This window comes from Tasmannia lanceolata, unplaced genomic scaffold (assembly GCF_043159265.1).
Source record: "Tasmannia lanceolata isolate RefF3 unplaced genomic scaffold, GAP_Taslan_0.1 ptg000015l, whole genome shotgun sequence".
Taxonomy (NCBI): domain Eukaryota; kingdom Viridiplantae; phylum Streptophyta; class Magnoliopsida; order Canellales; family Winteraceae; genus Tasmannia; species Tasmannia lanceolata.
The window spans coordinates 37,389,358-37,416,497 of NW_027518692.1; the positions used below are offsets into that span (position 1 = coordinate 37,389,358).

At 38.9% G+C, this 27,140-nt stretch overlaps 4 protein-coding genes and 1 long non-coding RNA gene across 5 annotated transcripts in view; 1 reads left to right on the forward strand and 4 right to left on the reverse strand.

Annotated features, from left to right (window-relative positions):
- Positions 1-74: 74 nt before the first annotated feature.
- Positions 75-4,146, reverse strand: LOC143847050 (putative splicing factor 3A subunit 1). The gene is made up of 4 exons (XM_077355718.1): positions 3,981-4,146; positions 1,225-3,545; positions 396-691; positions 75-283 (listed from the first exon to the last, which is right to left on the reverse strand). The coding sequence occupies exons 2-3, from the start codon at positions 3,376-3,378 to the stop codon at positions 422-424; spliced, it is 2,424 nt and encodes an 807-aa protein (XP_077211833.1). The 5' UTR covers positions 3,379-3,545; positions 3,981-4,146; the 3' UTR covers positions 75-283; positions 396-421.
- Positions 4,147-5,888: 1,742 nt separating this feature from the next.
- LOC143847052 (uncharacterized) lies at positions 5,889-11,250 on the reverse strand. The gene is made up of 2 exons (XM_077355719.1): positions 10,647-11,250; positions 5,889-6,219 (listed from the first exon to the last, which is right to left on the reverse strand). Exons 1-2 carry the CDS (start codon positions 10,939-10,941, stop codon positions 6,164-6,166), a joined length of 351 nt encoding a protein of 116 aa, XP_077211834.1. The 5' UTR covers positions 10,942-11,250; the 3' UTR covers positions 5,889-6,163.
- Positions 11,251-15,436: 4,186 nt separating this feature from the next.
- Positions 15,437-18,202, forward strand: LOC143847053 (GDSL esterase/lipase APG-like). Its single transcript, XM_077355721.1, has 5 exons — positions 15,437-15,865; positions 15,962-16,092; positions 16,181-16,414; positions 16,880-17,135; positions 17,817-18,202. Exons 1-5 carry the CDS (start codon positions 15,595-15,597, stop codon positions 18,008-18,010), a joined length of 1,086 nt encoding a protein of 361 aa, XP_077211836.1. The 5' UTR covers positions 15,437-15,594; the 3' UTR covers positions 18,011-18,202.
- LOC143847054 (uncharacterized) lies at positions 16,877-18,282 on the reverse strand. Its single transcript, XR_013234920.1, has 2 exons — positions 17,711-18,282; positions 16,877-17,563 (listed from the first exon to the last, which is right to left on the reverse strand). It is a non-coding gene; the product is annotated as an uncharacterized LOC143847054 (long non-coding RNA).
- A 3,291-nt stretch (positions 18,283-21,573) lies between these two features.
- Positions 21,574-27,140, reverse strand: part of LOC143847056 (uncharacterized) — a 40,303-nt gene continuing 34,736 nt past the window's right edge. The window contains exons 17-22 of the mRNA XM_077355723.1: positions 25,776-25,964; positions 25,332-25,621; positions 24,730-24,913; positions 24,358-24,600; positions 22,968-23,059; positions 21,574-22,049 (exon numbers count right to left, since the gene is read on the reverse strand). Of these exons, the coding sequence (XP_077211838.1) occupies positions 21,902-22,049; positions 22,968-23,059; positions 24,358-24,600; positions 24,730-24,913; positions 25,332-25,621; positions 25,776-25,964 (1,146 nt within the window). The 3' untranslated portion in view covers positions 21,574-21,901. The remainder of the gene's footprint in view (positions 22,050-22,967; positions 23,060-24,357; positions 24,601-24,729; positions 24,914-25,331; positions 25,622-25,775; positions 25,965-27,140) is intronic.

The following is a 27,140-nucleotide window of genomic DNA, read 5'->3' on the forward strand; positions in this document are numbered from 1 at the left end:
CCCACTACCTTCATTGGAAAGCAGAACCTGCAGAGCATAAAGTACATGAGAAACTACTCAACAGGGCGGTAGCATAAAGCAAAATAGTAGTAGAGGAAGCCCTCTGTAGAATATATTAAGCATCAGTTAAAGTTTTAAGGATGATGATAGTAATCATGATGCCTCAATCATCCAAAGAAACAACTAAAAGGACATAAGAACAAAATATTGTAGAGAAATATAAGAAGCCATTGTAGACTTGCTCCCCGGAAGGAGCTCAGGTACTCGATATAGCCAATAACATCTGCAGTAGATACCACAATTTCCATCAGTTTCAAAACCAGGAGAGTCTCAAAGATACATTGTTGGAAAACAAGTCCAAATTTTTTTTTATACTCAAAAGTTTCTATGTTAACCTTCCAGTGCCTGCTGAAAGAAGAGTTCATCTCTTTCGGCCACCACGTTCCCTTAAAGCGAGAGTAAGTGTCTCTCCTGGGCCAATGTTGTAATAAGCAAGTGAAAGATTGTCCTTAAGAAAACCTGCTCGGCCACTCAGTTTCTGTTTGTTTGCAGGGAGCTGAACCTCTCCTGCAATCTTCTCTTTCAGACTGCCAATGGTCTCAGATAAGGACTGTATAGTAATCTCCAAAAGCTGCCCTCTCATGTTTCCTTCATCAACATTGGGCACCGATACAGAAATACGAACAGATCCCTGCAAAAAGAAACATAAATTCATAAAATAGATTGAAAAATCAGGCATCCTGGTATCATTAGATATTCCATTGCTCTAGAAATCATACAGAGACCATCGTTAGCAAAACGTGATTCGGCAATAAAACGGGACGACAAAAATTCGACCTAAATATGGTTTTGGTTCAAGAAAAAAAAAGCGTAGTAAAATAAAGGAAACACAAAACAAATGCATTTAAAATTTTGTAATTTACAGAATATAGTAGAGGTAAAGTTGGAAAGTTGGCCAAAAAAACGTGTTTACTACTTCTAAAACGTTTTCCTCAAAAAAAAAAAAAAATAATGGAATTTTTTTTACTGTAAAAGTTTTAAACAGAGTTTTAAATGGCAAACCATTAAAACGAGTTTTAAACTACATTTTTTGAAAAAAACACCATTTTTGCTTACTATGATTGAGACCAAGCAGAACAAGAGACAAACTATGAAGCAATAACAAGTGACAAGAAAAATGAACGGCGAGAAAACGAAGAACGTAGAGAAAGTACAGCTTGTTACCGGATGTTGGGCGAGGAACTGGTCTTCTGGAATAAGAGAAGTATCGTCAACCCTCTGCCTCTTTGGTTCTGGCTCTTCTGGCAGCGGTGGAGGAGCTTCCTCAGGCGGCGGCGGTGGAGGCATTCCTTGAGGCAAGGGTGGTGGTGGCATAATGGGCATGGCAGGTGGTGGGATTGGCATAGGAATGAAAGGCCGTGGAACTGGCATAGGTGTGAATTGTGATCCGGGTGGAGGTGGCATGGGGGGATTCATAGTGATAGTCACTGAAGGAGGCAGTGGTGGTGGTCGGTTCATCATAAGGGTTTGTTGTGCTGAGGACATTGACAGAGGTGGAGGTGGCGGGCCCGGCGGCCTTAGTGATGAAATCATGGGCATAACAGGTGGCCTCACGGGTGGAGCTACCATGAGTCCAGTGTTGGTTGGAGTTGAATACTGAACTGCATTTGGGGGCAAACGAGGCATATTTAAGGCAAGTCCAGGTGGTGGAGGAAGAGGACGAATGGATGGTACACCGGGTTTTGGTGGAGGAGCGGGACCCTGTAGAGATCTCATGTCATTATTAATATCAATTTGCTCCTCCCCGGAAAGATTCTGCGACAAGGCTTGATTTGCTGTTCGTCCAATGCTTCCGCTGTGACCATCCCATATGACCTGTTTTGGTTGCTCCTCTTTCTTCTTCTCAATCTCTGCCTTAACAGCATTGGATACTTCTTCCTCCGTAGTTCCAAAGATATCGGGACGGGTTCGCGCGAGACCCACGATGTTCCTTGAAATCTCATCATCCTGAGCAAGGGTTGTTTCACGGATCTTAGCCATCATCCTCTCTTTTTGCTCTTTGTACTTGGGATCTATAAGAGAAATTCGCATGTGCTCTGCCATCTCATTGATGGGAATCAGCTCACCGGTGATGGGAGAAACAACAAACTTTGTCGGGTCTTTTTCGGCAGGGATTCTCTCTTCGGGCCTCTTCCAATTCTTCACTATTCTCATTGGGGGGTCTGGCTTTTCAGGAGCATTCATCTCGTTCTTCTCATCATCATTCTCTTCCAGACTGGCAGCTTTCATTCCTTCTTCAACAAGTTGAACCTCTTCTTCATCCATTTCCATTTCCATCTCCTTACCAGGCTCAACAATCTGTTCTTCTTCATCCATAGCAGACACCTTGCTTCTCCTTATAACCTCCTCTAAAGTCATTGGCTGGGGTAACTCATCATCTTCATCATCGGCAAATTCAATTGTCTCCACAACAACAAAATCATGCCAGTCGATCATCGCCATCTGCATTCGTTCTTGCTCGATTTCATCTTCAGCCTTCTGCCTTGCCTGTTCTTGTGACCGCTCCCACTCAAGCCGATGCAAGCACCGCTCAAGAACAGTTGTCATATCAGTAACGCTCTTCCACAACTTATCAGTCAAGCCCTTCGGAGGCATCAACACCAATGAATATGCATCCGCAAGTGCGGTGAAAAATGTGAACATACTATGTGTTGGCTTCAGGAAATGGAATTGGGGATTGTTTCCCTCCCTACTTGTCAGACCATTCAGGAAAGGCTTCCCATTCCGAGCAACAAATTGTGCAGTAAGCTTAATAATATCCAATTCCTCCCCCGTAATCCCTTCAGGAAGCCGAACAGTGTACTGCTCAGCCTCCGGTGGTTCAAGAACTTTTCGAACAGGCATGAATTGAGAAATGCTATCAGTTTTAACCGGTTCAACCCCATCAGTAACTGAGGCGGCAGTTTCTGACTCGAGAGTAGAATCAGAAGGTTGTGAAGAGGGAGGTTGTTGAGAGGAAGATTGGAGCTGGGTACGGAACTCAGAGATGCGGTGCTGGTAGTAAGCATGGTAAGGATCAGACCCGCTCAAGAAATTGAACTTTGCATTGCCAGTGTTATGTGCAAGGATCCTTTTCTCGAATTCGGGTCCATTTTTTGCGACGAATTGGGCAGTTTTGTCTACAATGGTTCGAATGTCGGGAGGGGGGTGAATGATTCCAATTGTTCTGGTGTGTGTCGCAACAGTAGATACAGGAGCTGAGCTCTGGTCTGGGACTTCTTTTTCATTTTCCTCTGTTACTTGTGATGCGGGAAGAGGGCCGAGATTTCCATCTAAAGGTGGTGCGGGGAGAGGCAAGATTGGCAATGTGCCTAGCATTTTTTCGGAAGATTGATAGAATGGAGAACTAACCCTAGAGATGACTAGATAAATATCAATTCAAATCTCACCCCCTCTTTCATAACAATCTATGAACAATTCTACTGTAAATGTGATGAGAGACGATCGATTTTATGTGAAAAATGGTTTGATGGGAAGATCAATACCTACACAAAGCAATGAATACAAAGATCAGATATTTGGTACTACTCGGATTCTTATGAAATTCAGCTCAACATCAAGCCAACAATATTTCATCTTCATAAAACCCATCAAACCCTTTTTAACAGTCTAGCAAACCCTACCTAGAAGTTATGGGAAAAACACTGTTTGATAAAAGAAGAAAAAGGGCAGTGATAAATCGACCCCCATCTCTCTCTCTCTCTCTCTCTCTCTCTCTCTCTCTCTCTCTCAGAGCACTGCCCTATATGGGAGTCGATTTAAGATATATGGGGGTCGATTTATCACTTTCCAAGAAAAAACCCATGAAATTGCTAGGGTTTTGCCCTTGTCGAATCAATTTAAAACCCCAAAAAAAAAAAAAATTAACGGAGAGAAGCTACAAAAGAAAATAGATAGAGGCGTGGAAAAGAGAAAGTTACCAAGATCTCCGATGATGTAATCCCCTCCACTCACAAAACTTGTCTACAGAGAGGTCAGAGAGGAAGAAAGAAGACGGCCTCAGAGGATTAGGGTTTTTAATAGGAAGAAAGGGGCTAAATATTAGGGATTGGAGATTTGGAGTTCTGTTAAAATAAGACGAGAAAGCTTCGCGAAAGAGAGGAAAAAACAAAAAAAAAAACAGGAGAGAGAGAGAGAGAAACGGGGAGAAAGTCGGTAGTGTCAATTTAGCAGTACTACCAATCACATTGAGACACGTGGAGATAGAAAAAAAACGAATGAATCTTCAAGGAGTGGAGCGAGACGAGTGAAGGATCTGATTTATGGCCCTTCTTCTTGTTTCCAGGTTTTAGAAATCTAAGGGATGAGTGAGAGGCTTCTAAAACTTAGATTTCTTACTTAAAATCCAGGACGATGGATAGTAAAATCCAGAATTTTACACCTCTTTCCGACGAAAACCCGGATTCTAAAATCCACATATCCAAAATCCCTCGGAGTTTTAAAAATCCCAACGAGTTACTTGGGGAATGATAAATTTAAGATATTTGGGAGTCGATTTATCACTGCCGAGTTATTTTTAGTTTATCTTTTGTGTAATCTCCATCTTGTGTTGGGTTATCGCTCGACTGCTGCATCACTGTATGTCCATTATAGATCATTGATCAAACGTGATGAAAATGATGTCTTTTAAGCCATTGATTCTTGTGGGCCTCACTGTATTAAGGAAAACACTTTGAAAACAGGATTCCGTTTGGAAAATAATGACAGGACTTAAATCACCATTGATTTGACCCTTTTAAATGTGTATTTATGGACGTGGCTCAAGTGGTTAAAGCCCGTTTTTTCGCGAAAACGTAATCCCGTTTCCTAGTGGTGCCCCTCTCTTAAATAAGATCTCTCTTTTGCATCAGGGTACAACTTGAGTCCAGTCAAGTTGAGCTCTTGCTAAAAAAAATGAATTGGATTCAAAACAGTCACTTATTGAGATGGGAGATAAAATTCCTAAATTTGTACATTCATTAAAAACAATGTGATAACATTGAGGCCATGTTTGGCAACCATGGATTTTTTATTTTTTTTTCCCTATGTTGAGAGAGCGCTGCCCCCTACAAATAGAAATTTTCTTTTCCTTGTTTTCTGCCTTTTCTTGCCCTCTCCCTGCTTTTCCTCCTCCCATCCTCTCTAGCACTCTCTCGCCACTTGTTAAACTAATTTCCAATGAGAGAGAATGCAATCACATGGAATTAAACATAATCAGATTAGGCCCTGTATTGGATTCCAGGAAAAACACATTTCTTAGGAAACTTTTCTGTTTCCACATTTTAAAAGCATATGATAAATTTTAGCAATATCATTATAATTTTTTTCATGTGTAAACAAACAAGGGATTTATAACTTTAGATCAAATGATTTTTCATCTAAATGGGAAGTCAAAAAAATGTGTTTTGACCAGGATAAAAAATCAAGGGGCAGGGCACCCTGCGTCCACCCTGCCCTTGTTTATTTTCACGGCCGGGCATCATATAAAAACTCTGTTAAATAGAAAGAGCAAGGAAGAAAAATGGAAGAGCTGAGGGTTATTTTTTGAGATTTACCTTTTATTACAGGTGAAATTAAACCGGAGATGGTGAATGATTTTTTCTTTGAAATTTATGTTAAATTCGGCAAAAAATTTAACACCTAAACTTGAAAAAAAAAAGTATTTGCTGAAATACATTTGCCAAGGCTCCATTTCTTTCGACATAAAATGGGTGTAAAACAAAATTTGCACCCATTTTTGCGCTTAAAAATGGGCGCATCATTTGTTTTACACCCATTTTAGAGAGCTCAGATAAAAAAAACATTGTATCCAAACATCCCCTCTGTGTAAAACAGTGTGCCAAAGAAACTATATAAAACGCAGTCTATAATTCTATGAACCAATTGCGCAGTAGAGAGACGAATCTGTGATCAATCATGGATGAATCAAAGTTCTAGTCAGACTAATTGCAATAAATGCTGTATCTACCAAACGTTTAATTAGCCATTGGATTCCCTATTTTTCATTGGGCTCACATATATTTATGTTGAATTCAGCTCTGCTTAATCATCTCCACCAAACATGTCTTCCTTGACTCAAATGTAATGAACCACAGGATCTTCATAGACACACCAACACACAACTTCAAATTACTAATTTTGGTTTTGCAGATGATGAATCCACAGTTTCTCCAGCCACACCTGTAACAAGGAAAGGAATCAGGGATATCAAATGGGAGAAGTAAACCTCGGTGCACTAAAAGGGGTAAACTGAAGCATAATAGACCACAATAATTGCATGTGTATGCAGATGTGTTTCCCATAATGGGGTAGGATTTTACCTGAACTTTTGCTTTGAATGACAACTAAGAAGCATTTACTGGCAAAAGAAGGCACGACGAAAATGACTCCTAATTCAACTCTTGCAGATTTCTGTAGTATTCAATACTACTTTATTGTATCTTGCAGCAGAATCGCCCTTGAATTTTTATCTGCAATGTGCTTGCCCAAGTAACACTCTCCGAGATATGTATGAAAGTAATTTCTCACACAGATGTTTTTTTAGAGAGAGAGAGATAGAGAGAGAGGCACCAAATTTTGATTTTATTTCATGAAGTGTACAACCAGACAGAAATCTCCATGGGATGAGTTGTCCCTGCAGAGACATCATATTACATAGCTTGCAAACAGAACTAAAACCTTCTTACATCCACACTAGTTGTCAACACTGCTGACTGCACCTGCATTGGTGACAGAAAATGGCTTTGATTCAATCAGTTAGGTCTAAGATCTCCAAAAAATCCTCGCAAGTTTAGCTATATTTACTAGTGGTAGTGCCTCCAATTATGATTTAGAAGAAATTCTTGGACTTTTATCCCAAATGATTTTTTTTTAATGGCACTTTTATCCCAAATGATGTTCCTCTAACTCAATATTTCTTGGTCTTGGGAATGAGGACATTACCTTATTCTTCCTTGTCTAATGGATTGGATCAATTTTAACTTCTGTTATCAATCTATCCATTGGGGGAGTTTTAAAACTATGGTTGTACCACACTTCCCTTGTAGCAGGACCATACGCTATGTTTTCCTTTCTCTCAGTTTGCCTTGCTGTTTTCTCTGATTTTCTTGTTGAACTACTGTCTTAGCAGGTAGTCTGCATCATCATTCTCTCTTGGCTGTTGCTTTTCTGTCTCTACTACTTTTCTTGCCATTTTCAACATTTCTCCATCATCTTATGTCACATCGCTGGCTAGTACGGCTCCTTGGACAGATCGAGGCTGATGTTATCCCTCCTCCATCACTTGGGCTCTCCTCCACAAGATATGAGGTTGATGCAAGCATGACGAGTGAGAATGAGATATGCCCTTTCATTTGTCTTGCCTTCATTTGATCATGTTTGCTGCTATTACCCCTTAATTAGCCCTCCATTCACCCCATACCCGTTTATTGAGATATTAGTATATTACATCACCCTAGTTTGATGATTGGGCTCAACTTTTTGCTTGATTTTATTATTTTGGGGGATTTGCTAGGCAATTTCGCAGAAAGCCATTTCACAGCTAACTTTCGAATGAGAACAGCCACCTCAGATGAAGTAAATGAATAAGACAAAATCTGCAGAAAAGTGAGCCTGTGAGGCTGTTCTCTCACGCAAAAGTCAGCCACGAAATGGCTTTCCACGAAATTGCATAGAAAATCCCTTATTTCAGATAGTAACCTTGTTTATCATATTGCTGCCCTATAATACATATCTGATTTCTTTGGCGTGACCTTATTGTTACAAGTTTTGTTTGGATTGAATTAAAGTCATTGATGGAGTATTTTTAAAGTTAACATTTGTGTGAAAACCCTAGATAAGATTTGATCAACTTTCCGAATGTCAAATATGATTTGGACTGGTCTTGTTGATCTTAATTGAAAGTCCAGTCACTTCAAGCTCACAAAAGTTCTCTAAAGAACATGTGAACTTTAGGTTTGCATTAACTCCTTCCCCTACAATCCTCACTGATTGATAATCCCCATCGTCAGTGATTTCCACTTTGCCTTCCTCTGACCAACACATTATTTGAGCCATTTGAGCGAAAGACCATCTGTTCGATTGTGGTTTCCCTTCTTTTTCTTCTAAAACCTTTTCCCTTTGGGTTGCACGAAAGATAGGCTTCAGAGTCATTGATTTTCGGTAGTGTTATTCAACTCTCTCAAATTTCACAATGCACCTACATTCTGTTCTTCTTTTGATATTTTGGTACTCACAATGCTTGCATATCTAGTCCCCAACGAGGAATCACGACTGATATTCCACAAAATTCTTTTGGCTTTACTTTCATAATCTTTGAATGCTGAATTCCTCATCTAAGGTTTAAGGTTTTGATTTCGATATTCATTTCAGTCGTAAAGGAGATGGAAACATGCCGGTTTGAGATGGAAATTTTGGTGGAAATCTTAAAAAATAACAAAAACATATGCAAATGATAGGACATTTAAGATGAAAGTTCAGGAAGTGCTAGAATAAGCACAAATACACACTCAAAACTCATCACATAAGCAAAAAAGTACCCATAATGGTTTAACAACATTGAAAACAGTACATGCCATATTTCACATGTAATTCACATAAATATTATTCTCATGCAATTCAAATAAATATAATTATGTAACATGTATTGGTATAGTATACTACTATACACTTACGATTTATATTTTTCCAGCATGTGTTTTGATTTCAATATGCATTTCAATGGTGATGTAAGCAGAAACATTTTGGCCGTTTCGTGTCGGTTTCGGTGGAAATTTAAGAAAATCTCCCTATCTTCTTCGACACTCTCCACTATTTTGTACCAAAAAGCTTATAAACTCTCCCTTCAGCTCCTGTCTGATTAGACAAGCAGCAACGCCATTGCTTTTCTTCCCTTTGCTGCTAAAATCTTTGTTGTCTCAGGACTAGTCGACAGGCTTGAGGATCGAGTTCGAGGAGTTAAGAGGTGAGCAGGGTGCAATTCAACAAAGCCAACTTGGTGATCTGCTACTTCTAGCTTGGCTTGGCCCTGGCTTTAACTAGATGCTTTGGCTCGGTTATAATACTTGACATTGGCTTGATTAATCTTTTTATCTTCACTAGCCTTCTCTCCAATTTTGAGGGCCATCTAGCATGTTGGTCCTATATAGACAACGAAGGTGTCGAGAACTCTACCTGAGGGGACACTAAGTCGCGTGCACCACCATGTGCAAAGTTCAGTAGGGGTTTCCTTATTTTTCTATTGTGAATCTTTTATGAAGAGAAGTTACAGAAGTTTTGTAAAAAATTGAAAAGAAAACATCTCACTCATAACCGAGAGTTTGCCAGAACAAATGGTGATATTACCTTTATAAACCAAGAACAAAGTGTGGTTAAATACTTAAACACACACACACACACACACACACACACACACACACACACACACACACACACACATGCATGCATGCCACATCCACGTCCTGTTTTAACCCAACCAGGCTCATTGCACGCACGTGGTTATCAATGTTTCAGTTCACAGGAAATGCACGATCAATTGAAAAGTGGAATTAGAGGAAATGTCAGGGTGGTGAATATAAGTTTGAGAACATTCTAATAGAATGAACAGAATGGTCTGTTTAAAAGATCAATTTTGAAAATAAATTCAAATAACTGATGTAGCCTTGATATTTCAATTGATTAACCCAAGCAATATTGTGAATTCCCAAAGTGAAAGATAACAACGTTAAACAGGTCATGGCTTTCTTTGTAACTAACCTTTAGGAGCCACTCATACTAGAATTAAGAGATGAAATCATACCTCCAACCCTAGTGGCGGTTGACATCAAATTCTTAAGGTTACATGGGGGGAACTTGCTAAAAAATGGAAGCAAGGAAGTGGCCGTGGAAGTTAAACGAGAAAAGGCATATTGGGCTTCTTTCTTGGAGTGCACATAGAGTTCTGATTGCAATTTGGGTTTTTTTTAATGCTAGATTATAATTAGATTTGCAATCTAACTAACCCCAAATTATACTCTAATCTCAGTTTGAGTGCATTTTATAACCAAATGATGCATGGGAGACCAAGCTAGATTACCAAGGTATGGAGTACAAGCACATTGCACTGCTGGAACTGTTCATACAAAATAACTATAAAGTAAGGATATAGGGACACGGTTACAAAAGCACAAAAAAAAAAACACAGAAGGTGGTAAAACACACCAGAAAACATATCCACAACTATTTTTTTCAATGCAATAAAACAACTTAAATACAAAACACAATGGTGTGCCACATCACCAACCCATTTACCCAATTTTTTTTCTTTTTTGGAATGGTCATTTACCCACTTATATGACACATAAAAAGTTAGCTAACACCTACTTACATGACACATACTAAGTAAATAACACCCACCAATCCAAAATGCATAATTCTACAATAACTACTTTGTAACTACATCATATACACCATAACAACTAGAACATAGTTTTAATATATGGTAATCTTGCTATTAGGTCAAATTGTAGGTAACCCTAGATAGAATAGCCTTCCACCAAATTCAGAAAAAAACCATTTCAATTTGAAATAATAACCCTAGATAGAAATTTGCAAAAGGTTAAGAAGATTACCTTGTTGGGTTGTGGAGATTATATCTCCATATATGGATTTGAGCTTGGAAAGAGGGACTGGGAAAGAAGAATTTTCAGATTCTTCCCGGAAGAGCTGTTGTTTCCAGTCCCACATGGCTTTCTTCATGGCCTTGTTTCGCTTGGAGAGAGTCTCCTTTTCTGCTTCGAGGGCTTGGATTTCGTTCTGCTGGCTCATTGATCGAACACTTAGAGCAACGAAAGCCCCACCCAGGAAGAGATGAATCATGTTTTCCCTCTTCCCAAACAAATCCAACACCTTCCCTGCTCGTTCCATTTTCTTCTTCTCTGTTTTTCTCTAATCAGGAAGGGGAATGAGTAAGCCCTATTACTACTCTCTTGATTTTCTAGGTGGGCCCTCGCTATCCCACACTTGTGTGGTGATCGGCACCGTCAATTTGGTTACTATGTGACCCATTTATGGTAGGCTAAGGGAAATCTTAGTCTTCGGATCATGGCCCTCAACTCAATGTGATCTATCCATTTGAGATGAAATTTTGGGAAGAAATTTGGGGCTTTGAGATGTTTTGGGCATTACAGCTTTGACAAAAGTGGTGAAGTTGGGGAGTGAAACCTAGGCACTAACGGTAAAATTCTTGGAAGGTGGTTCTCTATACTATTCTTTGGCATATTTGGTGGAAGGTTTATGATATTTTCACCCCCCACCCCGGGCATTAGGCACATGGGGTTATAAAGTGATTTGACGGAAAAAAGTTGCCCACTTTTCACGTCAAATCACGTTATAAGGGGATCGTGCGCTTAATGCGGGAGAGTGAAAATATCATCTTGCTTATAGAATTACCAAACTTCTTTATACTCTCAAATCCATGTACATTGGCAACGTTGGAGGAGATATATAGGGGTTTGGATTTGGAGCACACTTAATACAATTAAAATAAAGTCTTTACATCTGATATAGAGGTTTGCCTCTAATCTTCTTTCGCAGTGCTTATCCAGAGTCTGGAGTATCCACACTCCACCTAGAGTGTGTGCTTTCATGTGGATTGCTTTTCAGGACAAGATTGTTAATCATTTGCACTACTAAAAGATCCTAATCGTCGATCATTGTGCTCTATGCTTGGAGGTTGCTGGAACTGCATGCCATCTGCTCCTTCATCGCAGGGTTGCTATAGATGTGTGGTTCCACATCCTTGAAAGATTCGAGATGTAGTGGCTATTTTATCTCGCTTGATGGACTCGTTGGAGAGTTGGTACCTTGTTGCTACAAGTTGGGTTCTCCAAAAGAAGATGAATGCCCAACTATTAAAAAATGTTGTCAAAGGCTCTCAATTTGTTTACACTAAAATCATTTCCATCCTTATCTCTTGGGTGGAGATCATCCCCTGCTTCAAATTTTGCTCTACGTCAGATTTTATTAGGTGCTGGAAGGAGATTTGTTTTTGCTCAGGGAGAGTGGAGAGAGCATCCCCTAGATGGACTCCTCCTGATCTTGACACGCTGAAGTTAAACTTCGATGGGTCTAGCATTGGTAACCCTAGGCTAGCAGGAGTCGGAGGGGACAAAGGGTCACAAGATTTGAGATCTATTAAGAACTCCCAATGAAGCGGAAGTGAACACGGTGCCACATGAAATCATTATCATTGCCAAAAGTGATTTGGACAAACTAATCGTGGAGGGAGACCCACTCAATGTTATTAGATGGATGGTCGGATCAACTTCACCCATGGAGGTTTGTGAAGTTGATCAATGAGAACCTAGATCGAGTGGAGGACACTCGTTTCACTTCCAACATGTATGACGATAGCCTAATAGGGCGTGTCTCGATTTTTTTTAACACCCTTCCCCTTAGTTCTCGTGCCATTCTATATTGATTAATGAAGCCTTACTTAAGGATTAAAGCTAGAAAGACTTGTGTACTTAATGAGGCATGTGAGAGTAGTATATACTGTTAAAGTACAAAAGATAAATAACGCCTTTCTCCAACAACTTAAGCTTTTGGAGTAATTGGTAGTTTCAAATGGTATCAGAGCTCAGGGTGTGGTAACCCTAGGTTGCCTCCGGAGAAGATCTCGGAAACCCCGGTGTAGCCTCTTGTGGTTCCCACGTTGCCACCGCGTGGAGGGGGAGATAGTTGGGGTTCCACGCAAAAAACAAAATAGTCCCACATCAGAAAAGTGAAGTGGATGGGTTGGGTTATAAGGGAATGGGCACCCTCAATGGTTAGCTTTTAGGGGTAAGTTCTACCCAGTTAAATTTCCTTACAAATGGTATCAGAGCCAAAGGTCTCGAGTCCATACCTCCCGGATAGCAAAAATCCACAAGCGATGGTCGGCCCAAAGTGGGACCACATGTACCACGTGTTTGCCAAGTGGGCCACATGCGCGGGGGAGTGTTAAAGTATAAAAGATAAACGCCCTTCTCCAACAGCTTAAGCTTTTGGAGAAGTTGGTAAGTTAGTATCCTGTAAATGATTCGTGGAGTAGATAGGGATTCTAATTTTTAATATCAAAGAAGGGAGAGGGAGTAATGAGAGGGAGTAATGGGACGGTACATAGAGATGAGACACGTACTAGAGAGAGAGAGCCCAATACCTGTGTCATTTCACGGGATTCTAATAAAGCCAATAATTGATTATAGAGAAATATTATCAGGACCACCATATTTTGATATTTGCATAAACACAGTTGTCTTTTCTTCTTTAATTGGCTTGTGAGAACTTTTTGGGTAATGTAATAACCTTTTGACCTCTTTTTTAACACTAAAAGACAACATGGTTTATGAAAGGGAGATGATCCCCCCACCCAAGATTTTGGGCCCCCCTTTGATATCAAATCAAGCTAAAAGGGGGCGCATAATCCGATAGCGGGGGGGGGGGGGGGGGGGGGGAAAGTCATCACCTTTTGTGAAAATATCAAAATACTGCTGTGATGATATCATTTCCCTAATTATATAAAGAATAAGGATATGGTAACTGATGGTGGAACAGAACAAAGAGGACCCATAACCTAGACCTTCACATTGCAATCTGATCTTACAAATATTTCTACCCATTTATTTTTCAAATTGCCTTCACTTGTTTGATAAAACTTCCTAGATTATTTATCTTAAAGTCCACACAACCCATTGGGGCTATTCTCCACGGGGAAAGAAATCCTTGAATAACCTGTTTCTTGTGTTTGGTTACTCTGTATAGTACCCTACTAGGGGTGCCAACAAATCCATATTGGATCTGATCCACCTATGTCTTAGTCACAATCCGTTCAGATCCAATGTTGGTCTCGAACTACTTTTTGGATTTTACTAAGTCTGGGTTGCGATCACTTTCGATTCTGACCGTCCATCGGACCATCTTAGATCACACTTATGTTGTACAAAAAGCAATAAAAATGAAATGTTGTTTGTTGGTGTTACAAAAAAATCCCGCACGATTTAACATAAATGAAAGGAAAATGAAGGGTATTTTTGTACATTGGCATCCTCCATGGGATATAGGACGCTCCATCGGATTTTGAGGCATGTCTGGGTCACAATCCTAAATAATTTCGGGCCTTCGGATATAGATCCAATGGACGATTCGGACCCAGTTGCCCAAATCCTGTCAATTAAAGTTCAGATGCTTTGGATCCATTGGACCTTCCAAGTCCATTGACACTCGATACCATCAGGATTTTTAAATGGAAACAGGAAGATAACAAGGATAAACTAAACCTCAGCTTTGCTATTCCATGGATAACAGCCCCATTTGATTCAAGACCTTGCTTTTAGCATTCCTCTTCTAAAATTTCTCAAATATTAGAAAATCAGTTTGCATTTATTCCCGGCTCACAGAAGTCAATTTGAACCCCTTCTCCTCCACTACAACCCATGTGGAGACGGGCCAGGTAAATAATACCACTAATTTCAGAAACCCACCTTTCATCTATAAGCCAGACATACAACTTTCTACGAGTTATGACCCTGCCCTTAGATTGCAATTGAAAACTGGAATCCATTTATACTTTCTATAAAATCACAGAGCAAATTTCCAATCTTTTTTTAATGTCTTTAGCAATTAGTCGGCAAAATTGCATCCTTATTCATAAAATACAGACTTAAAATTCCCCACCCAGTTTGATCTGAAAATTACCTTGATAAGAAATTCCTTAAAATTTTTAGTTATTCTCTTTTTAAAAGCATAATGTTATCTCCTTTCTGATTCTTAGTTTATATTTTTTGGATCATTTACAATTTGAGTTCATTTACAGTTATGCTTTCAACAATTAAAGTTGATTTTCTATGTTATAGGAGATGGCAGGAATGTGTCATTGTCATTCTCATTACTCACTGACAGAAGAGAGCAGTTAGCTAAAGAAAAAAGCCATGGATTTTCTATTCATAAAATGGGTTTTTAGTATTGCACTGCCTGGTCAAAGAATGGTGTATCTATTGTCATTCTCATAACTCGCGGACAGAGGAGAACAGTTTGCTAAAGAAGAAAAGCAATGAACTTTCTATCAATATACAATGGGATTTTACTTTTTAGTATTGCACTATCTACTTACAGAATGGAGCATCTAAGGCTGTTATTGCTATTTGCAAACAAAGAAAAGCAAAATATTTGGTGGCAATTGAGGCATTTATTATCAAGTAAAGGGGTAGCTCAAATTTTAATGAAGGAAATAAAAACTTTTTTCCTCCATTAGTTACTCCATCTGAACCTCTCCCAGCTACCCATGTAGTAATAATAATGTACTGTCTTAGTGGCTGGTAGAACTAAATTGTTGCCTGGTAGATCTCTCTCTAAATTGTTTATTTATAATCCCAATGTATGTTTATGAATTTATGCATGCTTTGAATGCTGTTTTGACAACTTCATAGATCAAGGAACAAGCCCTCTCAACAGCACCCTATACTTGGATATTTTTACCTTTGCTACTAAGTAAAGCTTTTTATTGTTATATAAGAGGAGCAAAGGAAGAGGAAGAACAAGATGGGGTGGTCCAAGTGTAATGGCTTAGAAACATCGGTGCCGATAATGGTGGTGGCAATATCATTTCTCTTCTTCTCTACATTACTTGTTACAGATTCTCAGACCTTGGTTCCAGCCATTATAACTTTTGGCGATTCAGCGGTCGATGTGGGGAACAATAACTATCTTCCCACCATCTTCAAAGCTAATTTCGCTCCTTATGGGAGGGATTTTACCTCCCACACAGCCACAGGAAGGTTCTGCAATGGAAAACTAGCCACAGATTTTACAGGCAAGTGAAAGATTGCTAATTCCCATCACACTAAATATTATCACTTATCACTTGTTTAGCTGAAAATTTTACTTGTATTTTATGCTGTTCTTGCAGCTGAGACTCTGGGTTTCACCCAATTCCCTCCTGCGTATCTTAGCCCTCAGGCGTCGGGGAAGAACCTTCTCATTGGAGCCAATTTTGCTTCCGCGGCGTCCGGTTACTATGACAAAACCCCTTACTTATATGTATGGATTAAGAAAATGTTGTCTCTTGAAATGAACTTTGTCAAATTACTGGGGTTTTAGTAATGATTTGTTATTTTTGCTTCGACAGCATGCACTTTCGTTGCCTCAACAGTTGGATTATTTCAAGGAATACCAGTCTAAATTAGTTAAATTGGTGGGAAGCAGCAAATCATCATCGATCATCTCACAAGCACTGTATGTATTGGGTGCTGGAAGCAGTGACTTTGTTCAGAATTACTACATTGATCCTCTCCTTTACAAAGTCTATACTCCAGATGAGTTCTCTAATATACTTGTCAAGAGCTTCTCAAGCTTTGTTCAGGTCTGTATGACTTTCCTGATGATTTCTTCTCTTTTTTGTTACTCCTTGGGGGATTCAATAATTTGTTTTTTTCCCTTTTTGATTTAGTGAAAAAAAGATAAAACCATCAAAGCCCAAATTGGGTTATGGTCCCAAATCAGAAACCTATCAGTCCTCATTCTGTTTGCTCTGTTCTAACTATTGACTTGAACCACCATTCATAATGGAATTTCTTAAATTTAATGATAGATTTGATCATAGTTTTGAGTATATGTATCTATTTTCTTAGATTCAATGATAGACATCATCATGTTTAGAAATGGCATAGTAAATGGATTCCAAAGAGGCCTTAATGTCCCATTTGCAAATAAGATTAAATTAAAATAATCTCATTTGCAAATAAGGAACAATTTTGTTGGTATCCAAAGAGACCCAAAATGTAATATTCTTTTTTTCATTTTTCTTTTAAAATTTGATGTACAACAGGAACTCTATGGGTTAGGAGCAAGAAGGATAGGTGTAACATCCCTTCCTCCACTAGGGTGCTTGCCAGCGTCGATCACCCTCTTCGGATTTGGAAACAACGGTTGCGTCTCCAGGCTCAATAATGATGCCCAAGCATTCAACAAGAAAATCAGTTCAAGTGCAAGCCAGCTCCAGAATCAGCTTTCGGGACTCAAGATCGCCATCTTTGACATCTACACGCCGCTCTACAACTTCGTCAAGAATCCTTCGAAATATGGTAATAATTATGCATATCCTTATTTCCATGGTCAACAATCTCACTTCTTGTTCTGATAACCCACAATAGACTGAGTGCTTCCAAATATGGTAATAATTATACTAAAAGAGCAGTAACTAATTACAATTAAACAGAAGCATTTTCATAATAGACAACCTTATTTCCATGATCTTAGTATCATAGTTGTGAAAGTTTAGTTTATCAATCTCACTTGTTCTTCTGATATCCCCCAACAGACATAGTCCTTCCAAATATGGTAATAATAATACCAAAAGAGCATTAATTACTACTAAACAGAAGCATTTCCATCATGCATATCTTTATTTCCATAATCTTAGTTAGTATTATAGTTGTTCAAAGTTACTAGTGTAACAATCTCACCTGTTCTTCTGATATCCCACAGTCCTATTGTCAATGGTCTGTTTTTCCTGAAAAAATTATGTGATCTTTAGTAAAAAAATCAACCAACGTTCAGTACAGATTATAGATTATGAGATATTCACCTCTTTCTCTTGATGTATTCGATTATATGTACAAATAAAATTAAGAAAGAAAACAGAGGAGAAATATCAAACCTATGTATTTAGAGAAAATTAAGTATCCATTTTTTTTTTCTATTTACACCAATCTTCTCTCCTCGACTTAGACAATAAATATGGTCTACTGGGTTATTGTGTACAGGTTTCGCCGAAGCTCGGAGAGGGTGCTGTGGAACGGGAACGGTGGAGACGTCGCTGTTGTGCAACCCTAATTCTGCGGGTACATGTTCAAATGCTACTGAATATGTGTTCTGGGACAGTGTTCATCCTTCTCAGGCTGCAAACCAGCAGCTAGCAGACTCCCTTCTCTTTCAAGGCATTGGCCTCATTTCATAAACACCATATCTCCTTCATCAAATGACTATAAACAAGGCCTACTACTAGCTGTTTTTCTTGTGTTTTCATGTTTTTTTTATTGTTGTTATTTGTAAGTGAATTTGGACTTCCATTAGATGAAGACTAAAGTAAAGAATGCAGGTGGGAGTAGATGTGTTTTTCAAATAAATGTAATGTATCATCTCCTCTCCATATCTTCAATCTCCATCAAGTGACAAAATAGGAGCCAAAGAGACCTGCCAAGGAAGAAAAGTATGACCTGGCATGATGAAGTTTGTTAATTGGGTGGGCCGCCATGGCTTAGCCCGGAAATCGTGGCCGTCCATTGATGATTGTAGCTTTCTAAATCAGTACCATAATTGGGCCCACCCAATGAACAGATCGAAATTCACTTGAAAAGTGAGTATACGGGCCTCTTTGGATACCTCTAAGGCCCTGTTTATTTTAGATTATGACAACCGGTTGTAAATCCAAAACCTATTAACATAATTTTGAGTACAATAATAGGTTTTGGACTGAAAATAGGTCGTCATAATCTTAAACGAACAGGGAGTAAAAGTTATTAGAGCATGATAGATACAAGGGAGCCCTTGCATAAAGAGCCGAAAAAGGGCTCTTGATTGGATCCACGTCATCAAATGTAACTTATTTTACTTTTTCAAACGATTTTAAAATGTAACTGAAAATGACGTGGACCAATCAAGATCCCTTTTGTGGCTCTTTATGCATGGGCTCCCTTGTATCTATCATTGCTCAAGTTTTATTAATATACAAAAGTAATTTAGTGACTTTCAACCAATGGGGGGCGCCCTTTCATCCGATTTCTATAAGGGCGCCCCTGAGTTTAGCATTTCTCTTATATGTAATCTTACGAGCAATGCACTGGCACAGAAAATTAGGATCACAACTCTAATCTTACAAATGATTTTAAAGTTAAATATGAGTATTTTGCGAGAGGAATACTAATAGAGGGGTGTTCTTCTAAATGCCCAACCGCAAGGGCGACCCATTGGATCCACGCCACTTAACGGCACTGAAAAAATGCAAAATTAAATAAATGATAGATGTCGGCGGGTGACCTAGATCCAATGGCTGGGATTTTGTAGGCTGCTCTTCACTTTAGCATTCATCTATTTACAAATAATGGTTATAAGTCTTAGAAATGATAAATAGTTAATGATTCCTCCCTCGGCAACCTGGCAAAAAAGAAAATAGGTAGCGTGTTAAGATATAGCAATGGTGTCATTATACACTCATTATTTGGTCCAATTGGTCCAACCAATTCTACTTAAGTTGAGGTTCATACTCTCCATTGAGACATTGGACCAGATTTGCGCTATGCAAAGTGGCAGAGTATTTTCTAGGAGTGCCAACAATCTTGCTTATCGGTTGGAAAAATCTCTCTCGAGGGACTTTGTATTAGCATTCCTTGTCCACTGACACGTATAGGTTGCATTAATTTGTGAGAAAAAAGCTTCCGAAGAGGACTTAATGTCCCATTGGCACACGAGATTAAATTAAAATTTTGGTGGCATGTAACAGCTAATTTTGGTGGCATCCGAACAATCCATAAATCTAAGCCTGAATTAGAGTTTGATGAATTTGAGGGTGAAGAACTACCCACGTCGGAGAGAACTGAACCAAGTAATGTGTCATGTGTGCACTTTAATTGCATGAAGTTGGAGTGAGGCACCTGACTTTTTGGTGAGTGGTTTAAATTTCATATTGGTAATGGTGAGCTTTCTATGGACTAATAGCATCCAGATTGGGTCCAACAGTTTTTGTAACTGGTTTTCATCTTCAGAGGAAAATGAATCTTATGATTATCACAATCAAATCTTGGGCATAGCTCCTCTAGCTCAATTGGTTAACCCTTTGTTCTTCAAACTTTGAGGTTGGAGGTTCAATTCCAGCCTGCCTACTAAAAATAAAACTAAAATTGGGCATCCGACGAATCTAAACCACAGACAAATCTATACAATGAAGCCTTGATTGACTTTCTGAATGAATCTCTTTATCAGATCCATTTCGCAAGTTCGTTATTACGGGTAGTTCGTACAGAGGATTATCCACATCTTGATCTTCTATGGGAAAAAAATACATTACCGGTAAGCACAAACATCCAACCATATGTATTTTGTTCACGTGAACTTATAAAGCTGTCAAAATCTACTTCTAGGCAACAAGTCACATCCATCACATGAATAGTTCCGATCATTCAAGTGGGATCCACTGTGACACACCGCAACCGTATTACAATTAGGGGTGCAACTTGGGCTGGGATGGATCAGGTTGAGGCAAACCCTAACATAACCCAAGATAGTCTTTTCCAACCCTAACCCAACCCAGCCCGAGGAAGGCCAACCCAACCCGACCCGAGCCAAAATCGGGTTTAACCTGTCCAACCCAAGCTGCACCCCTAATGTCAATCAGGTTGCAGCCTACTAAAGCATAACTGACTTGAGCAGATATACAACAAAAAGGAAATTCATCATGAAATCCTTCTAAAAATCGGATAAGGAGAGGAGACCTAAGGACTTAGCTCATCTATAGCAAGGCCCAACGGATAAATGGTTTTCACTATTGAAGAATTCACCCTTGTTTATACTTTCTGCCCCCATTTTTATTTTTTCAAAGGAAAAATCTGCACATGCATCATATAAAATGTTCAAAATTCCCGATATCTATCTCCCATGTTCCTTGATTTTTGTTACTTACTAATGACGGAATGTACACACGCAAAGATAGACTGATTTTGGTACCTTTTCCATTCTCAGAAATCCCAGAGATTGGAGTCTGCTCCTAAAGTGCATATTGCCATCTCCAACCCTTAGTGGTTCAGAAATTTAATATTTTTTCAACCTGAACACCATTACTCTCTTACCTAATTGACAATCTTTTTCTACTGCCTATTTAATAGACACACTCGTAAGTAGAGAGCAGCACCTCTCACTTCATGAAACACTTTAGATAGGCTGTTGATAGCTTTCAAGCAATTGCAGCAGCCTCTAAAACTGATAAGCAAAGTGTAGAATAAAGAGGAGAGTGCCACTATAAAAACAAGGGAGGGCAGATATCATCTACATTCCTAATTTTCATCCACATTGGCAAATAAATAGAAGGGCAGGGTGTAGATGTCAAAATATATGTTTTTGGAAGGCAATGCTATTTCACCATTCAGATCAATCAAATTGAAAGTAGGATAAAGCAAAGACAAGTTTGGGATTTGCTAGGGTCCATTGCAAAAGGCGTTTCACGGCTGGTCTGTCGCGACCAGCAACCTCATGAATGGAGACAACTGCTCTTGGTTTGACATGCGACAGACCAGCCGCGAAATGCTTTTGAGATGGACGCTAGCAATTCCCGACAAATTTATAGTAATTTCAGTAATTCCCAACAACAGAAAAAATAGATGTAGCCTGTCATCTGATAGATACAAGTAAAGACACCCCGATTAATTAGCAAGGACAAAAACATAGGGTCAGGAAACTGAATAAATCCCAGTTAATTAGCAGGGAAAAAACAAAGGACCAGAAAACTCAATCAGCAAAAGTAACTAGTCATGCATGGTAAGAGTTGTAATTATTAGTAATGGGAAAGAATGGATGAGGGGAATCCCTCTTAAGTCTTAACCATATTTACATTGTGGGGTTGTAAGTGGGTCTGCACATGATTCACAAGTGATATCCATCCAATTTAAAGCAAGAAAATGAATACATCAACAGGAAAAAGGGAACAAACATAACACTCGGCGCCCATCGCTCAACTACTTTTTACGGTTGCAAAATGAACGCGTAGGTAAAAAGGGAATTACTCACCTATTCTCTCTGAACAATACACCCAAAAAACAAAAAAAAAATCTAACTTTGACGATACCTGTAAATGGATATATCATGAATGCCAGAACACATTTGGGTCGTTACTATACAATGACCGGTCTTGGATTTCTAGATTAGCGACATGCCAATCAATAAGTCGTGCCTGGACACATTTACACAGCAAGAGCCCAGTAGGAAACATCCACCATCCACCTTCATCCCTGCACCGCTCAAAATGTAAATTAGAATGTGAACTTGGGAAACTATTCAATGGCAAAGGATGCTGAGTAGTAATATTTTTTCTTCTTCCCTCTGGTTGTCAGTGGAATCTAACAACACACATATAACATGAGATCTCGATTGTCCATCCGAAAGACCCATGTTGATGGGCCCATAGTTAGCAAAAACAGGGTTTTTTTTTTCAAAAAATGCTCCCTTTTTTTAGGAAAGCATTTTAAACACGTTTTTTTGGCCAACTTTCCAACTTCACCTACTATATTTTGTAAATGACAAAATTTTAAATGCATTTTATTGTGTACCCATTTTTTTACTATGTTTTTCGAACCAAAACTGTATTAAACTCGAATTTTTCGCCATCCCATTTTATTGCTGAATCACATTTTGCTCACTATGGATGGGCCACGGTGCAAAATGCTGTTGGCTGAACAACCCTAACCATCTGATTGGGGAGTTTTCCTCTATGATCATTGCTTATTATTTAATAACTCATTTGCAGGCTTCAAAAGTCCTCCAACAGTGAAACTTTTGGGCTCTGGCCCATCCTCAGGGGCACCTGCTGGATGAACGGTCCAGATCTTATATACATGTTCTGTGATGGGTAGAAGATACAAAAGAAAAAGGGAAATGATAAAAGCGCTCCTTTCCATTTATTGGGACACCCAGCTGCACTGTATCTATGACTGCAAAGTGGCTGATGTATATACATGGGAAGGAATGCAGGGACCTGATTGGCATCGTAAACTGCTGCTGGGTGTCCCAAGTAATGAAAAGGGGTGCATTTATCATTTCCCAAGAAAAATTAAGAAAGAAATTTTTTAACATAACGTCATTTCTCAGTAAGTATTATTCAAACATATAAAACTCTAGCAGCTGTGAAAGGATGGGAAGGATTTCCTCACATGCTAAAATTCCAGGGTTGAAAGTTTGGGAGTCCTCTACTTGAAGAATGGGTTTTTTTGTAATGGACAAATCCACATATGAACGCCACGACCTGTAAAGAAAAACAAAAAACAAGAAAACAGATTGGAAATTTTCATAAAGTGGATAATGAAAACAAGAATATAACAAATCTTGCCTAAGGAATCATATCATGCTAATAAAGTAAAAACCACCATTAATGTCTTTTCAACATTCACATGGTATTGGAGGCACAGAATAATGAATCACAAAACAATACAGACTTCGCTAGACTTTAACACTAAAGGATTCTACTTCCATGAAATTGTACTGTACAAGTACATAAAAAGACTGTGATGCAAGCAAAAGTTCATGAACAATCCCATAATCTAAGAAAAAATGATTCAAGAGGATAGAAGAGCCAATTGATATCCAAAAGCGGGACCGAAGGCATTTGAAACATCAACAGTGAGCCCTACAAGGTTCTGTTTATCACGAAAATCTGCAAACTTAGTTATGATAATTTATAGTGATTTTCATTTAAATTTTGAGCAAAGAATAAGTAGGTTCCAGGGTGCAATATGGATACTTTTTTGGGAGAGTAATTTTTATCTTGGGCTACTCTAAAATAGAAACTAGGCATTATTTTGGTTGATCTAAGGGCTACAATTAATAACATACCAATGGTTAGAATCAAACTAAGATTGGGCCTTTATCGTGTGGAACGTAGGCAAATTATTTACACCATTACAAGGTTATAGGACGCATGGAAGGATCTTTGTAAACCTAAAATGTATACCACAAATTAAGTGTATACAGTCAAATGGGTATGTGTTACACCCCTCAACTCATGCACAATACAATAGGGGTATATTTGTAATTGGCTGGTGAAATATATTATATAATAGAGAGACAGATCGTGGAGATTGGTATGCTTCTCTCACTATATCATTTTTGTGTGCAAGGCTTTTGCCTCTTGCGGTAGTTCATTATAAGAAGGTCTTGATTAAGCACAACATGCCAAGGAATCAGAGCAAGGGTGATCAAACACGTAAAGCACTTCAGATGACCACAAAGGATCCAAGCAAGAACCTTTATTCTGTCTCCTTCATCGTGTTTTCTTTTCTTTCCATTTCCTTTGCCTCTAGCCACTTTGTGGCAGATCACAGCCCAAAAATTGAAAAGATTTTAGGTATCTTAAGCTTTACCATAACTGGTTTACCCTTAAAACCTCAAAAGAATCAAAGTGAGAAGATTGTTGGTACAAATGAATCTTCCACCCTTAAAAATCAAAATCAGGAATATAATATGCAAACAATTACAGTTTAAAAGAATTGAAAAACTAACGTCCAGCAGACCACATCAACAAGCTATATTGAGGAAGGAACTTACAACATTAATCAAGGACATAATGTTCCACATAGCATACACACGTGAAAGACCTGCAGACCGCCTAGGCCCATGGCTGAATAGAGCATTGATTCCAGCAGGGAATGGCGAAAGTATGCCCATAGGAAGAAAAAGCAAAACTAAAATGAAATCCCCCAGTGAAAAAGAGTATAACAGGAGCAAGGTAAGCAGGACTAAGCTAAAATCTCCTAAAAGTAGTATTGAGATGACTAATCCAACAAGATCCTGCAGTGACAAATAATATTGGGTTTGTAAGAGTACACCAAAGAAAATAAAAATAAAAGAGGACTAATAATATTTTTACCCAAAAGTTATACCGAATATATTATGATATTCTAAGCATGAGTTGCATACCTGGTGGCCAACAGGTCTAGTATTATGCACTACAAGTGAAAACGGGTAAAATATATCTTTCTTCTCCTTAATCATGCGCAAGCTGTAAGTATCTAAAACTCCTCCACATATTCTTTTATGCATCAGAGAACTTTCACTTGTCCGTAAATGGCCTGGTGGACTCTCTCTATGAATACTATTTGCACTACAGAGAACACATAAAAGAAAATTAAGAAAAATGCAAGGACTTGCTTCAGAATCACATTATAATGAAATTTCTGTGCCCTGCAAAACGTTAATACATGGTTTTACATTTCGGCTGAAATTTCGGATTTCGGCTGTGTCTGACATCGAAAGTACACATTTCGGTGTCGGCCCAGACTTCGTCTGAAATTTCAGCCCAAATTTAGGCATTTTGTATTTTTTAAGTTATTTTTTTTCAAAATTTCAGCTCGGCAAATTTTTTGGATTTTAACGAAATTGTTTTTTTTTAGCGAATTTTGGCCGAAATTTCGGTTTCGGTTATGGCAGAAACTGATACCGAAACAGAAATTTTAAACCATGCATTAATATATACCTGCACTGCAGATAAATATGTACCATGTGGCAATAATAGAAATTACCTTGATGTTTGCTCAATTCCTGGTGTTCCGCCCACATCTTCTACTGGAGTAGGCTCAGATTCTTCTTCAACAGCATACACAACAAGACCAAACTGGCAATAACCAAATCCCGTTGCCTGGAACCAAGCAAGATCGACCCATACCCCATGAATGCTCAAAGTAGGATTTGCATGAGTTTCCAGCCAGTTGAGGACAGGCATAAATGTTAATCGTAGGTGTCCACGACGAACTAACCGCAAATGTGCATTCAATCCAGCCACCAGCCTATACCAAATGGTTGGTGGAACAGACTGCATGAAAAGTCAAATATTTGAACAATCAACAAAACTTCACTCATCATTGAATTGTATTTTTTTTTTTTTTTTAATGGTCTTAGCATTGAATTGGTTTCATGCATAAAAACTGTCATTGAGAGGCTCTGTTGATCAGTCCAGAATAACAAACCTGACTCATGAGGCTAGTAAGAATGTTATCGCTGTGAAGAGAGAAAGGAGCCATGTAGCTCCCGTCACCTCCAAAGATTAGAGACACGGGAAATCTTTGATGGAGACGAGGAGGAAGATCGGATCTTTTTTCATCCCCTCCGAGAAAAAAATCTACATATGCTAGCATTAAATCTGGAGTGGCAGCTACCTGAATATCAGAGTGGAATTATGAAATCAGCTAGATGACTACACAAGGCACAGAAGAGACAAATTTCAAATCCGATACAACAATCTATCAAGGGAAAGTGAGAAGAATAATAACGACACCCAGCAAACAAATAAACCCATAACAAGTGGCTTAAGAATTCACTACGGAGCAAGGAATCTCCAAGAGATTTGACAGCTACATTGGACATAATCGTCTTAGATGAATTCGCTGCTCTGGTGGGCATGTTTCTAAGCGGAAAGATATACTAATGATCACCATTACAATAACTTCCTACTGGTTAGCCCTGGGTCCCATGTGTGCCTGTACATTATCACATCTGCTGATATGGTAGGGGACCATGAGTATGGCCCATTGCCACTGGTTCCACTGTGATCAGATGCCCACTGTGACTAGTTGACCCTATGGGTTTCCCCAAAAATAAGTTTAATCATAGATATTTTTCAGCATTGACTAATGGTCACCCCACCAAATCAACATTCCAATCACGCGTGTGCCATATGGGACCCAAGGTTGACTGTCAGGATATAATCCTAGGGATGATTAGATGGGTTTTCATATTCTTACCTAAACCCTATGATTTGTGGACACGGTCACGGGTGTCGCGTGTTGACACGGACACGGACACGGCAAACCCCCAAAATCTAGAAACGGCGACACGGCTAATATAGAAAGTATATATATGATACAGTAGTAAATATTAGTTAAAGAAGAGTAAAAAAAGAGTTTATAATAAAAGAAGATTTAATAATAAAAGAGGTAAACATAATATGCAATAATAAAACAGAATGCCACACCTGACACGGCACAAAAATGTGTCCACACACCCAAATTAAGTCTAAAACTTATAGCAGTACATTTAAAAGTGTCCAAAGGAGTGTCGACATGGGTGGACACGCGTGTCGTGTCGGACAGGGCAGGACACGTGTGTCGGCAATAAATTCGAAGTGTCGGCTAAATCATATCCTAAACCACTTCCATCAACCTCGACACTTGAAAGTTCAGCAACCTTAAGAGTCACAAAGTTTTCAATGTGCCATGAGTCACGAAACATCCTATATGCGAATTCCTTGATATGCATAACCAAGTGCCCAATCTATACAAGTGAAATTTTAAGATAGAACTTTGGGAGATGCTAGAATAAGCACAAATACATAC